Source organism: Panthera uncia, chromosome D2 (genome assembly GCF_023721935.1).
Source record: "Panthera uncia isolate 11264 chromosome D2, Puncia_PCG_1.0, whole genome shotgun sequence".
Lineage (NCBI taxonomy): Eukaryota > Metazoa > Chordata > Mammalia > Carnivora > Felidae > Panthera > Panthera uncia.
The window spans coordinates 21,942,409-21,958,453 of record NC_064818.1 but is presented as its reverse complement, the minus strand read 5'-3'; the positions used below and the strand labels follow the sequence as shown (position 1 = coordinate 21,958,453).

The 16,045-nt window shown below is 35.7% G+C and overlaps 1 protein-coding gene across 1 annotated transcript in view; it reads left to right on the top strand.

Moving 5' to 3' along the window:
• TMEM26 (transmembrane protein 26) overlaps nt 1–14,851 on the top strand; it is a 45,954-nt gene extending 31,103 nt beyond the window's left edge. Inside the window, exons 5-6 of the mRNA XM_049646129.1 lie at nt 10,229–10,305; nt 13,060–14,851. Of these exons, the coding sequence (XP_049502086.1) occupies nt 10,229–10,305; nt 13,060–13,484 (502 nt within the window). The 3' untranslated portion in view covers nt 13,485–14,851. The remainder of the gene's footprint in view (nt 1–10,228; nt 10,306–13,059) is intronic.
• Nucleotides 14,852–16,045: the final 1,194 nt, after the last annotated feature.

The window sequence follows — 16,045 nt, the reverse complement described above, 5'->3', positions numbered from 1 at the left end:
TTCAATGTTGAATAGAAGTATAAGAGTAGGCATTTCAATCACAAAGGATAAGCATTCTGTCTTTCACTATTAAGGCTGTTGTTAGGTATAGGTTTTTCACAGATACACTTTATAGATGCCCTTGATCAGTTGGAGGGAATTCCTATTTATATCTAGGGTATTGAGAGTTTCTTGCTTGCTTGCTTGCTTTTTTTTTTCTTTCTTTCTTATGGACATTGAGTTTTGTTTATTGATTTTTCTATTTTTATTAAGAATATTATGTAATGGTGTTTTGCATTCTATAAATGTGGTATATTACATTAACTAGTTTTCAGAAGATAAAACAACCTTGATGTCCTGAGTCAAGATAAGTCTCACTTGATTATAGTATATAATGGTTTCTAAGTATTGCTGTTATTTGTTTGCTAACATTTTGTTAATAATTTTTACAACTATGCCCATGAGCATATTGATCTATAGTAATATTTTCTAATGATATATTTTTCTTGCTTTAGTATTAGGATAATACTGCACTCAGTGAATACCTTAGGAAGCATCCCTTCTTTCTTTATTTTCTGAAAGATTTTATAAAGTATTGGTATTAATTTTTCTTTAAATATTTTAAAGAGTTTATCTATGAAGCCATCTGGGCCTAGGTTTTTCTATTGGGAAGATATTTTATTGCTAATTCAACATAATTATTTATAAGCCTCTTCAGTTATTCTATTTATTTCTGAGTTAGTTTTGATTGCATTTTTTTCTTTCCAGGAATTTTCCCATTTAAATAAATTATGTAGTCCTTTATATAAAGTTGTCCATAAAATGATTTTCTTATACTTGTGTCCATTTCTATAGGGTCACTTATTATGCCCCCTTTTACATTATGAATTGGTCATTTGTGTCTTCTGTGTTTTTACTTAGTCATATTTATCAATTTTGTTCATGTTCTAAAATAACCAACTTTTGGCTTCATTGATTTTTCTCTATTGTTATTTTGTTCTCCATTTCATTGATTTGTGCTGTGATGTTTAATTTTCCCTTCCTTCTGCTTGCTTTGGATTTAATTTGCTTTTTTTTTCTAGTTTCTTAAGATGGAAGCTTATATTATTGATTTGAGATCTTTTTGCTTTTCTAACATGACATTCAAAGCTACAGAATTCCCTCTAACCACTGCTTTATGTGTATCCCATAAACTTTGATATCTTATCTTTTTATTTAATATGGTTCAAAATATTTTCCAATATCTCCTGCAATTTATCATTTGACCTATGGATTATTTAGAATGTAAGCTATTTAATTTCCATATGGAGATTGCCCAAATTTCCTTCTGTTGTTTTCTATTAATTCTGTTGTAGTCTTTAAATTATTTTGATCCTTTAAATTGATTGAGGCTTATTTTATGACCTAGCATATAGCTTATCCTGGAGAATGTGCTATATGTATTTGAAACGAATGTATATTTACAGGTTGTTTGCTTGAGTTTTCTGTAAATGTCAGTTGTGTCAAGTTGGTTATTAGGTTATTTAATTCTTCTATATCCTTACTGATTTTCTGTCTAGTTGTTCTATAAATTACTGAGAATGGGACATTGAAATCCTCAGCTCTAATTACTGAATTGTCTATTTCCTTTTTCAATACTTTTTCATATCATCTCTTACGATATGGGATGTCTTTTCCCATCCTTGTACTTTCAAACTCTTTTTATCTTTATATCTACACGGTGTCCCTTATAGACTAAATATAATTGGATTTGCATCTTTTGTCCCACTCAATCTTTGTCTTTTTTTTAAAGTTTATTTATTTTTGAGAGTGAGAGAGTGAGAGAGCACAAGCTGGGGAGGGATAGAGAGAGAGGGAGACACAGAATCAGAAGCAGACTCCAAAGCTGTCAGCACAGAGCCCCACATAGGGCTCAACCAATGAACGACGAGATCATGATCTGAGCGAAATCAGACACCTAACCGACTGAGCCACCTAGGCGTCCCATTCTTTGTCTTTTAATTGGAGTGTATATTAGTTTCCCAGGGCTACCATAACAAAATACCACTAACTGAAAGTCTTAAAACAACAGAATTTATTTTCTTACAGTCCTCAAGGCTGAAAGTCCAAATCAAACTGTTGGCAAGGTTGGTTTCTACTGGAGGCTCTGAGGGAGGATCTGTTTGGTGCCTCTTTCCTGGATTCTGGTGGTTGCTGGCAATTCTTGGTGTCCCTTGGCTTGTAGACATAATCACTCCAATCTCTGCCTCTGTCTTCACATGGCATTCTCCCCAGTGTTTCTTTCAGTGTTTCCACATATTCCCCTCCTTACATGGACACCAGTCATTGGGTTAAGACTCACATTAATTTAATATGACCTCATCTTGACTTGATTACATCTGCAAAGACTATTTCCAAATAAGATTACATTCTGAAGTTTGTATACATGAAATTTGGGTAGACATCATTCAACTTATTACAGTGTGTTTATTCCATTCATATGCAATGTAATGATTGATTTGGTTGATTTTTGTCTGCCATTTTGCTATTTGTTTTTTCTTTCCTAGGTCTTTTTTATTCCTGTGTTTATTCCTATGTTACTCACTTACTAGCTAAAAATTTTTAATAAACAATTTTAATTGATTTTTTGTATTCTTACTGGTTACTTTAGAGATTACAATATACGTTTTAAATCTTCACATTCTACTATAAGTCAACAGCTCCATTTATTCCCCCTATTTTTTACTATTATTGTATTATATATTACATCTTTGTATGTTATAAACCAAATAATACTGTTTTATAATTATTATTTTATAGACTTTAATTTTTTAAAGAAATTAGAAGAAAAGATAACCACACATTTATGTGTTCTCTTGTATTCGCCTACAATTTGAAGATGCTCTTTATTCCTTCTTGTGGATGTGAGTTACTGTCTGGTATCATTTCCTTTCAACCTGAAAGACTTCCTTTATTGTTTCTTCTAAGGCAAATCTGCTACCAACAAATTCTCCCAATCTTTGTCCAGAAATGTGTTTATTTTGTCTTCATGTTTCAAAAATAGTTTTGTTGTATAGAGAATTCATGGTTGTCAATTTTTACTTCAGCATTTTATTTATTTATGTATTTATTTAAAATTTTTAATGTTTATTTTTGAGAGTGAGAGAGAGAATGAGTGGGGAGGGGAAGAGAGAGAGGAAGACAGAGGTTCTGAAGCAGGCTCTGCACTAACGGCAGAGGGCCCAATGCACGACTCAAACTCATAAACTGCAAGATCATGACCTGAGCTGAAGTTGGACACTTAACCCAAAGAGTCACCCAGGTGCCCGTCAGCATTTTAAATATATCATTCCACTGTTTCTTCATTATTTCTGATGAGATGTTAACCATTGCTTTGTTGTTACCCAGTACAACTTGCTGTTTTCAAGATTTTCTCTTTCTCTTTGACTTTCATTCATTTTACTGTGATGTATGTAGGTATGGTTCTGTTTGTCTTTATTACTACAACATTTTTTATTTTGGATCTGTAAATTAATTTTTTTTCTTCAAATTTAAGAACTTTCAGCCATCATCTTTTCAAACATGTTTTCTGTTTCATTCTCTCTTCCTCCTTCTGAGACTCCTATCACAAATAAGTATGTTTAAGTGTGGTCCATAGGTTTCTGAGACTGTTATTTTTTCCCATCTGTTTTACTCTCTTTTTTTCAAATTGGATAATTTTCATTGATTTATCTTCCACATCACTGGTTCTTTCTTTCATCATCTTAAATCTATATGTACAGTCAAATTATATAGTTCACCTAGTGAATTTTTCATTTTGGGCCCCCTAGTTTGAACTGTAGAATTTCTATTTAATTCTTTTTACAGCTTATACTCCTTTATTTATCTGTTGAATCACTGTCATCACACTTTCTTTAATTCATGGAACATAGTTTTATTTTATTCTTTGAACATATTTATAATAGTTACTTTGGTGCCTTTGTCTGCTAATTCCAACACCTAGACCCCAATTTCTTTTTTTTTTTTTTTGATGTTCATTTACTTATTTTCAGGGTGAAAGAGTGGGGGTGGGGAGAGAGGGAGAGAGAATCCTAAGCAGGCTCTGTGTTGTTAGCACAGAGCCTGACACGGGGCTCAATCCCATAAACAGTGAGATCATGACCTGAGACAAATCAAGAGCTGCATGCTTAACAGACTGAGCCACCCAGGCACCCTTCTAGACCCCAATTTCTACTGATTTTTTTTTCCTGAGTATAGGTTACACATTACTGTTTCTTTGCATGTTTTACATTTTTGGTGGTGACTGGACATTTTAAATTATATTTTGTACCAAATCTTATCCCGACTCTTCCCTTTTAACTCAGGCTTCTTCTTATTTTTTTGTTGTCTGAATAAATTGCCTGAACTTAATCTAAGGAATCTCTCTTCCATTGGATTGTAGCCACTGATGTCTCTGCTCCTTTTTCTTTTTTAACTCCTTCTTCTATTTATCTGTCTTTAGCATGGCTTATTAGGGTTATACCTACTCTAATCAGCCAATGATTTGGACAGGATTTGTGATCAAACACTTTCAAGCCATTATGACCTCCACCCTCTGCCAATGGATATGTATGTGTGTTGGATAGCACATTTAAATTCAGAAAGTTTTCATATATATTCAGCTTTTAATTCCCCTGGGTTTTCTTGGATCTTCCTGGCACATGTCTGGCATACACAGAGACCTTATCTAGCCCTTCTAAGGCTCTTATTTTCAAAATTTCTCCATTAAAATTCAAGTTAGTCTGCCAGTCACCCCAACTGAGATTGCAACCTCAGAGTAGCAAGGCTGTAGGTTTTCTCATTCATTTCCAACTAAGTTCATTACTCTTACTGACCACACCTCTAAGCATAAGATTTCACAAATCACTCCAAGCCAAGTCAGCACAATGTGACCATGAGGGACCTCTGGTTTTCATTGTCAAGACCTCTCTGGTAAAACTACTATTCTGACTGACCAAGACACCATTGACATTCCCCTCCTTTTGACTAAACTTTAAAAAGGTCTGTTGTTGAGTATATACTTCTGGCCTTCCTTTCCTTATAGCATTTACTTTAGAAAACTTGCAATTATCAATTCTTTTTCTGCTCCTTTGAGATTAAGTCTTCTCCTAGCCTCTTTCATGTTTTACTATCCAGGAATATCTTTGTAATGGATGTAGAAGATGTCCCTTTGAAATGTGATCATCAAAAAAGATAGCACCCCTATCTCTTGGTCTCTTTGGGGTGTTAGAAGCCTAACTTGGTTAGAAGTTAGAAATCAGTTTTGTTAGTAGCCAATTAGCAAACACAAATAGTCTAATGTTGACCAATCTCCCCTTCTAATGTCCTCTAGTACTTTTGCACTAACTCGCGTCAGTGCTTAAAATCTCTCTTGCCTTTTGTTTCAGTAGGGGTGAACTCAATATTTCTCTCTTATTTCAACAGAGTTGAATAAAGTCTTCCTCGCCTGTTTAACTCTGTCTAGTGCAATTTTTCATTGATATATCCAAGCTGGAGGGGTGTGAAAATCCATGGACAAGAATACCTCAGACTCTCACTATTCTTAACCGAAGCTCCACCAGTTTTTCATAAATAAATGTTACTCAATTTGTTGTTTGCCTTTGGTTGATTTCCAGAGATCTGAAGTGGTTGTTTTTGACAATTTGTCTAGTATGTATGTTTGTTGTAGAGAGGTTTTGCTGACCTTTTCACTCTGCTATAGCCATCCTCCAACATTTTTAACAATTCTGAATTTCAATATCATTGCCAGGAAGAGTTAACTGGTTATTCACACATTTAGAAATAATCTTTAATGTACAGTCTTTTTTTGAACACAGATCAGTTTTAAAGAGAAAAACTCTATTCTCATAACATTACAGTTATTTCACTATATTTGACCACACAAAGGAGAATTTTCCTATTTTTACACTGTGTTTTCTGCCCATTTAGCTCTTTTTGCTTGGTAAAATATTTTTTCTGGGCTAGGTTAATACTTAATTTTCTCACCTTATTTTTCTCTCTCTCCTTTATTTTTGTTTTCCTTTTCTGAAGAGGTTTGTTGGATGCTTTTCTAAAAACTAGGTGAATTCTATCCATTGATCTCTTATCTACAGGAACATTTACACTTCCAAAAAGAAATCGTTAAACAAATTAGCAATGTATGACTCTGTTTTTACTTTTCATCCAGTAGATTTGGTGCACTGATCTACCAAAGTCCAGTCTTTTATCCCCCTAACTTTCCAGGTGGAGAAGTGATACTCACATCTATAATTATATTTGTCAAGATCTTTTGTCTCTTCATGAATAGAGTTCAGTGTCTGCTTACAAGCTTCTCAGTTGACATTTATGAAGACATTACACATGAGAAAATGAGGTGAGACAATTAGGGGAGACAGTTAGACAATGGAGATGATGTTGGATAAATTCACTCCAAAATTCCTTTACAAATTTTGAGTGATTGCCATTTAAGCTCAATGATTTATTTACTTTCCTTTTAACCTTTCTGAGTAACTTTTACTATCTGACTTAATACAAATTTATCTGCTTCAAAATTTTTCTGGCCATTTTTTCCAAAGTTATTTTTCATAAATTTACTAATATGTTTCTCAACACTCACATTTCCCCATATTTTGTGTATACTCAGATACTTGTATATGCAAGATATATGTTTATTATTGTAAGGTTAGAATTTGGCTTACATAGGGCGAGGATTTATTTATTATTTATCCCTAGTTTGTGAAATGATAGAATTAAAACACAGAGTTTAAGAAATATGTTCAACATAATAAAAATACTACTGCTACCATTGCTGTTACTGCTGTTGATACTACTGCTACTACTACTGCTAGTACTACTACTGCTGCTACTACTACTACTAGTACTACTACTACTACAGCTACTATTACTGCTAGTATTACTGCTACTACTGCTGCTACTGCTACTACTGCTGCTACTGCTACTACTACTGCTAGTATTACTACTACTACTACTACTGCTACTACTACTAGATAATGTTTATTTATCTCTTGCTGTGACCCAAGTACTGTTTTAAGGGTTTTAATTGTGATAAGTTAGTCTTTATAATAGACTATGAGGGGGATACTATCATTATCACCATTTATAAGCTGAACTGTGGCAGGCGAGAGAAGTTGAGAAAGTCTCAAGGTTATAAGATAATAAAAAATAAAAAAATAATGCCTGCATAATTAGTCTGTTTCAAGTGCTGTTCTAAGAGCTTTACATGTTTAACATATTTTAACAACATACTTAATGAAATTATGCTGTAAAATCCAGTAGTTATTATTATTGTTATCTTCATATTGAAGACAGGTAAACTAAAGCATATAGATGTGAAATTACTTGTTCATGTTCATGTAGTCAGTAAATATTCTGGGATTGGAGGCCCACATCCTATCTCTCTAGTGAGGGCTGGAGCTGGTGCTTGAACTCCAGCAACCCAACACCAGACCTCATGCTTCACCATTGCTTTCTGCTGTCTGGCAGACAAATTGCACATGAGTTTTTGGTAGAATTATTGAAGTTTGGGATTAGAAGAAACTTCAAAAGTTGTCGTCTATTGAACAATCTATTTTACATCTGTTGCAAAATCCTCTCCAGAATTTTTTCTCAACAAGTTTTTGTCCAGACTTTCTTTGAAAATCTTCACTAATAGAGAATATACTAACCCCAGGCCATCTCATTCCATTTTGACTTGATATTATTAGAAAGTACTTTTCTCTATTGTGATAAAATTTGGATTCTTATAGGTGCCACTAAAATCCTTTGAATCTGAATTGGCCCTCTGAAGTCACAAGAAATGTTTAATTCCTTTTCCACATGATAGCCTTTAAGTATGTGAAATAAAGTTTTTAGGGACTCTTGTCTTGTTTTTAGTTTCTTGAACTATCCCACATAGAACATGGCTCTAAGATCTCTCACCATCCTAGTCTCTCTCCTTTGGACCAAAAACTTTATAAACTTTCCTCCTAAACCATGAAGCACAATACCTAATATTTCAGATATATTCTGAACATTATAGAATATAGCAGGCTAAAACTTTCTGTTTCCTTTATGTAAATAAGTTTAGCACAATGGTTAAAAGGGCGGATGCTGAAACCAGCTGTCTAGTTTTGATTTCTGCTTCCAACACTTATAACCACATTACTTTGGACAAATTTCTACAATTCTGTGCCTCAGTTTCCTCACTGGTCTAATAGGAATAAGTGTAACTATTTTGTAGAATTGATATGAGTGTGACCCTTAGAAACCCTTAGAAAACTTCCTGAAATAGTATGAGCTTCAGAAACTGTGGCAAAATTGTTTAAAACTTCAGGAACTTATTGGAGGTCTCTTATATATAGACATTGACATTGCAAAGATGGAAAAGTTATAGACTCCATTCCCTAGGTATCTCCACTTAAAATTCTAGACTTTATACTTCTTATGAAGAGACCTATGATTGCATTTGATCTTGGAAAATCACTGATAATCTCACACTGTGGACTTATAATTAGATAATAGTAAGGGAAAATCCTTGAGCTTTCTTTATGGTGGCTGCTGTGAAATGGTATCTCTTCTATCCTATTCTAGGTCATCCAGTTACAACTTGACAAGATCTTTTAGGATCCTGATTGTGTCTTCTGGGGAAATGGTTTCCCATCCAACCTCCATGTCTTATGTGTATATGAGAAGCCTTCCATCAATGTGCAACCAAGTCATTGGTGAAATGTGAAGTAGAACAGAATCAAAGACAGAGCCTGCAGCAACCCTCAGAGAGCTCCCTTTGGGGAGTCATTTACAGATTTAGAAATCCACCTAATTGTGCTCACACCCAGAACATTTCTTAATCTTGTTAATAAGAACACTGTGGGAGGCTTTTTTTACAAGCCTTATTTAAACCCAAATGTCTGATATTGATTTATTTATCATTACTTCTTTGGTAATCCTAACTCTATTGAAGAGAGAAAGAGAGAGAATGATCTTAGTATTTACTGAGTGCAATTGTTCTCAAGGAAGCTGTGCTAATTCCTAGTAATTACTGTCTTCCATAAGGGCTTTCAGAAATCTTCTAAATAATCACTTTTATAACCTAACTAGGGATTAATAGTAAGTGTGCCTTTTGTATTTTAAGATACACTTCTGCTTCATTTTGAAAATTAAGACTTTATTATTTTTTTTGTCTCCACCCTTGTCTCTGCCATTAACTGCCAAGATAATGATGGCTCATAGTTTTTGAGATCTAATTTTTCAGGGCCTCAATACTTGAAGCATTTAAAGATATCTTTTACAATCACCTCATTTCTTTTGGTTTCAACTACTCTTCCCTGATGCCTTTCTATTCCTCTCCAACATTAAAATCCCTCCTGACAGAGAAGTTGGCAATCAAATCTGCTATAATACCACTAATCTCAAATTGATAACTTCCTTTGTATTTTCACTAAAAAAAATCGACTTTGACATTTCTATAGTATCCTTTGTATTTTTATAACATCTATTCTTTCTGACTTCAGTATTCAAGACCATTCTTTTAGGTCGATGACATTTGTATATTTGCCAAGTATGGATCCTTCTTCTGTACATTCAACAATTCCTTCCACAAATATTTGTTGAGAGTCTATTATTTTCCAGCCACTGTTTTAGGCCCTGGGGATACAATAGTGAAAGAAACTCTCATATTCCTTGACTTACATATTCTAGTGTAAATTTTTGATTATTGGATTTATCTTTCCACTTTTTTCTGACCTGAAGATAGTTTTCTTTTATATGCTGAGCTTTTCATTGTTGATCATCATCCAGTCCTTGTGAGATATATTTTTAAGTTAGAGTCTCATGATCTTACCAAAAAATTTCTCACTTTTTCTTGAGAATTCTTGAAATCAGCCCTCTGAATTTGTGAGTCGATGTCTAACATTATTCTTAGCATTTATCTCCAATAATGTTTCCATGATTTTGTAAAACTAAAGACAACAATATGGGACAAAGAGGCTTTGCCATAATTTACACAGATGTTGGCACATGTGGGAGTTGGATTTTAAGTGTCAGTTTTGCTTTGTGTGTTTTGTTTTTTTTTTTACTTCCTCATTATTCCATTATAATCATGCATGGAGTTTCATGGGTTTCTTATATCACCAAGATGTTTTGACAAGTCTCAAGAGGTTTATTAGTGCATACTCAAATATGGAAAAAAAGATAAATTATTTCTTAAAAATGATCATATTTTTATTACTAATTTAAAATTATGTCTGCATTTTAGGAATAGCCCTGCCCTAGTCTATGCCATCCTTGTTATATGGACCTGGAGCATGCTGCAGTTTCCACTTGACCTGGCAGGTGAATGTCTTGATGTTTGCTCAAAGAAACAGAAAACGATTAACTCTCAATTAAAAACTGTAAAAAAGCTAAGGAGGCATCTGAGAGGATTATCATTTTAATCATTTTGATATCCCAATGTTAATTCCAGTTCAGTTTAGAAGAAAAGTCAACTGAAACTCAGGAAATACACTAGTGGATCCACCCTGTTACATGGTGAGCGGGAGATAACTGAACGTTACCAGAGCACAGGTTTACATTCTCTTCAAAAGTGGTTCTATCATGTATGAGTTGGAAAATCTCCCTCAAGTTAGTTAAGACATCTGTGCCTCAGTTTCTCACCGATGAAATGGGGCTGATAATCATAGTAGCTAGGATTGAAGGTTCTTGTGATGACTAAATAAGGTATGGTTTGTAAAATGCTTAGCGCATTTGCTGGAATATAAATATTCCTTCTTGATATTTTAGGAGCTCATTTTTGTCCCTTTGTCAGAACATCACAAGGGAGTAAGAGCAGTTCTGGGGTCTCATGGAAAATTAAAATTCTTCTTAGAAGTAGTCCTTGGAATTCCATTGGCCTTATTTTAATAAATACATAAACTCCTGAGACTTTGCAAGAAGAAACTGTTTTCTAAGTATATCATACTAGCCTAGAGTTGCATTGTCCAATATGGTACCTGCTAGCTACATGTGGCTATTGAAATTTAAATGAAAATTAATTAAAATTAAACAAAATCCAAAGTTCGGTTCCTCAGTCACACTAGCCTCATTTCAAGTGCTCCACTGCCACATGTGGCTGCTGTGGTAGGCAGTGGATTAAGCAGAACATTTTTACCATCACAGAAGTTTCAATTGGACAGCATTGATCTGGAGTCATCCCTTAACTTCTAGGAAGGATCCCTGGAATTCTGACTTGAGAATTCTCCAGGATGCCACTTTACTCTGAAGAAATTCTAGGATTTAGTAATTACATTTTCCTTAAACCTAACTTCTTTTTTATGGCACCCTACCCACTGGCATCAGGATTAGAATTAATCTAAAATAGGGATTTTTAATTTTCTCTGCATCTTTTTTTGGCTTATGTTAATAGGCCCAGAACTTTCAGAGGTAATTTTAGAATTTAGCAACCACTTTATGAAACAAAATTGTCACCAGAGTAGATGGAAAGAATGACTGTGGCTTTTTAAAAATACCCCAAATCTCATTACTAATTAATAATTACAAACAAATTTTTGCCAGTAACACACATCTCTCTCTCTCTCACACACACACACACACACACATTTTGTCATAATGTGCCCAGTCTATACTTATTGATCAAGTGGTGTTTCCCAACAGAATATAAGGTACCATCACTTTAGATGTTGAATAACAGTCTTAGGAGGTCCCTTCAGAACCATTTCCTGACCTTAACATCATAGGAGAGGCCACTATTGATCTTATGTTGGTTTTTCTTTTGTCATTCACTCTGCTGATCCTCACCCTTCCCTATCTTGTGGTTTATAGACTTGCTAAGAAAATTTTTATTTGGGAAAGAAATTCTATAAACTTTCGGGGGTGATAATGTTATGCAGCTGTTTGAAAAACAAAGACCAAATGTTACTTCTGACTAAATCACTATTGTATTTTCCAACAAACAGTACATTATGTTCACCCATATCAAAGCAGCTTCATAATATTTGCAGGCTCCAGTAGACGAAGGCATTCTTTGTTTGAAAATTCCAAATGGAAGGCTTCATTATTATAAAGGATTATATTATGCCCTTGACCTTGAATTAAATTAGCATTTTAGAAATTAAAACAAAAAGGTTCATCTGTTGATTGGGCCTCCTTTTGTTCAACTGGAAAATCAGTAATTATATCCAGTGTTTCTTGTAAACTGTGAAACAAAACCATAAGGCATTAGACAAAGTGAAATAAGAATGGCATTTATTTTGGGCTTTTGTCCCCCCACCGTTAGAAAAATATGTTCAACATGAATTGAGTTTCAATTTGAATTATAAACACTCGAATTTCCACAACATAGTTTATACATATGGCTGACTAAGTCAACCAGGAAACAGGTAGATCCCAAAGGGAGGATACAGAAGGATCTGGGCCTTGTATCTATACTCTGTTCTGTCTCCCAAACTCAGCAGTCAGATAAGTCATTCATTATCCAAAGGGAAAGAGAGAAGTGAGAAATCAGAGAGGAGCTAGTGGAAACAAAAAGAACTGGTGAGTAGGGGCCCCTCTCCTCACAGACATCATTGTTACCTCAGTTTTCACAGGAAGAAGTGGGCCCAGGAAGGTTAAGTAACTTGGCCAGAATCTTGCTAAAAAAAACGAGGCAGCCAGTCTATCTGGCTTGAGGCCTAGAGTGCCCGGCTGTGCTGTCTCCTTATGCAGTAGATCCCAAGGACCAGACCCAGCAGTTTGTCTTGTTCTATATTCTTGCTAGCCTAATTGTGCTTTCCCCAGGATTCAGACTAAAAGGTGATCTAAAATTTGTTACATGGATAGAAACATGATGACTGGCTTTCTTTGGTGTTTTATTGAAATTATAACAGATTCTTGATTTTAAATATAAAATTACTAAGGATATTAAATAGTTAAGGGGTGACTAAGGGTGGTGTTAAATGTAAAGGGTGGTGTCACCTTTCCCCCCGAGAATTAAATTATAGAATCACTCCCAATTGTTAACTAGCACAGCACCCATTGTTAATGACTCTTCCCCATTTCATTCTGCCTTATACATTTCAGGGATGTGCTAATTGGTCTATCTTGTGTTCTCAGTACAGCATGTCGTCTGCCCCTTGTCTGTGGCAATGAGGGGGTTCCCCAGTCTGTTTTTTTGCCAGTACAGTGCCGATCTGTGGAACATTGGAATCAGCATCTTCATACAAGATGGTCCCTTCCTTGTCGTGCGTCTCATATTGATGACCTATTTCAAAGTGATAAACCAGATGCTGGTGTTCTTTGCCGCAAAGAATTTCCTTGTGGTGGTGTTACAACTCTATCGCTTGGTGGTGCTGGGGCTGGATGTCCGTGCTTCCTTGCGAAATCGGCCAGGAAGACTGAAAGCAGAGCACAGCTGCCCGTGTGAGCCAGCTGTGAGTGGGATCTCACCTGGAGATTGGGCGAGTGGCTCTAATGGGGGCTTGGGTACCCCCTTGCAGGCCTTGCCTGTCACCCCTCAGCACTCTCACCCCACACCGTAGTTCCTTACTGATAGCAGCATGCAGCTAGAACGTTCGACTTTCTGGTTCCTCTTACAGACAGAATCTACCCCCCCCCCTTCTTTTTTAACTTTGGCATGTAATAATTTTCAAAGGAACAACATAAAAAGCGATCTTAAGCCAAAGCCGAGGAATTTTCTTTTTTCGACTGAATGGAAAGAACTTTGATTAGTGGCTATCGCTACAACTTCTGTGTGATGGTATCAGATGTTATAGTTGTTCAACGACTAAGTGATTTGTTTGTCTTGAACTGTTTGAAAAGCTATGGACAGGGTTACAGTGACATGCCCTCAAAAAGATTTAGTGCAGACAAACTGTCATGGCTGTTACCTGAAAATAGAGAAGCTTTGAACTTTGGCTCCATTGTCAGACTATCTCATCTGATCTTTTCTGCAATGTCCCTGACATCAAAAAATGTACATTCAGTGAATGCAGAACAAATGAAGGGAAAAGTGCTTTTAAAATTACCTCACTGTGAGCTGGAAGCAGTGAAAATCTCTGCCCAGCTTCCATGGCATTGAGAGCTCTCTTCATCGCTGCACAGACCTTCCCAGGAAAATCATTTTTCTGGGCTGATGTGGTATTCTGTCATGGCGCATATGCTCTTACAGAAATTTTATTGCTTTTGGCTTGGGCACTGCGAAATTCACAGCAAGCCATTTCGGTTGTGAGGCAGGAAATACTGGTAATGCTAGCAAAGTCACAATTTCCACCCTGAAACATGATTTGCGGTATTCGTCAGTATTTTTCTTAACTCTACTTTACCGTTTTCTCCATTGCCAAGTCGAATTATGTGGGTTGAAGCAAGGAAGCACTGAAGCAGTGAATAAAGGTGTTTCAGTCCCTTTAAGTGTTACCATAGTTTCTGGAGTCCGCCAGTGGTAGGCAGAACTCCTCTGAGATGCCACTATGGAGCCCAGCCTGCCTTTGGTCTCAGGGAAGGTACTGGGGCTGGAGGCTGGCATCAGCCCTACACACAGCCAACAGCCCTTGATTAGTGACAGGGCTCAGAAGATGCCACAGCATTGTGGATGTCAGCAAATTCGCTTTTCTTGCCTGCATTAACGACTTCACTTCCCCAGTGTTGAAATAGCCATACGTTACCCTTTATACACATCTGTACTTTCTAGATGGAGGTCATTCAGAACCTTTTGAAATGATTTTTGCTTTTAAGATGCAGTGTGGAAAGTTACCTGACTATATAGCAGTAATTACATGTGAGGCAAGCAGTTCCAAAAACTCTTCTTTTAGGGTTCAAGGCACAATTCCTGCTTGTTAGTATGCTGAGGAATTCAAAGGGACATGAAAGATAAGACACAGTATGACCTTAAGTTGGGTGTGGCTGTGTGACAACCAATCAGAACAATTTTATCTATAAATCTGTGTGAATGATATCTGCTCAAAGCACTGGGTAAAAAGTTTCCTAGGCAAATTCTGTTTTTATACAGAGAAATTGGTATTTTCCACTTCATGGCTTTGGTGCCTCATAACGCGTTTCTGTTTCTTCCTTTTCTTCCTTGTGTTTCTAATTTTAACAAGGTGATGATTATAGAACTTACATGTGAAACTAACAGAGTACATTTGTAATTTTCATAATAATTTTGTGAACCTTAAGATCAGGAAATTATATTTATATAAAGAACTTGACAACTTTTAAGGGCGTGTTATTTAAAATGCTTAGCAATTGGAAGCAAAATAATAACTGCTACTATTTATAAGAGTGCCTCGCGGAATCTGTTTTTATGTTGACTGTTTTATGTTGAATGTTTTCCTCCACAACATGTATGTGCTGCTTATTACTGCAGAGTTGCTCATGGCATACTTTTCATGTTTTAATTTTTTTTCTCCCAGCAAAACAAACATTGAACATCTAAAAATAGATAAACTATAAAGTAGTACGAGCTGTTGCAAGGATATTTTTAAATGCTTTCAAAAATGAGACTTGGCTGGGCTTCGTGAATGAATTCCTAGTGTTTAAGTAAAGTATTTTGTAATTAGCACTCCTCCAAAGGCCTGGGAAATGGGAAGTCCAGAGTCTTGCTTTCCTTAGAGTGCCAGGATGGCAGAGAGCACAGAGGACCGACTCTGCAATGAATAGTGGCAAAAATAGACACACGCTGTACAAGGTTTTCCAGGAAAATCTGCTAAGGGCAGCATTTGTTAACCTAACTGCCAGTACGCTCACTCTTTTCGACTGTTTTTATAGCAGAAAAAAACCTATATTCATTTCGTTTATTTAAAAACAAAACCTAAATCCAGGTTGTATCCCTAGGACCCCTGATGGCAAGAGTTAGAATTGTATTCATTTAATTGTATACTTTTATTGCAGATTGCTAAACGTTGGAGTGTTTGAAAACATCCCAGCCTTTGCTATGTAAAGTGGCTAGGTCAGTAGTTACCGCCCATATATTGATTGACAGCCTGGGACTTGCTTCCATTTTATTTCTAATCAGATAACGATTTGGACCTACTGTACAATGTGTTGTAAGCCATCCCTCTCTACAGCCTTGCACAAGACACGTGACACACTAATCCCCGGCCAC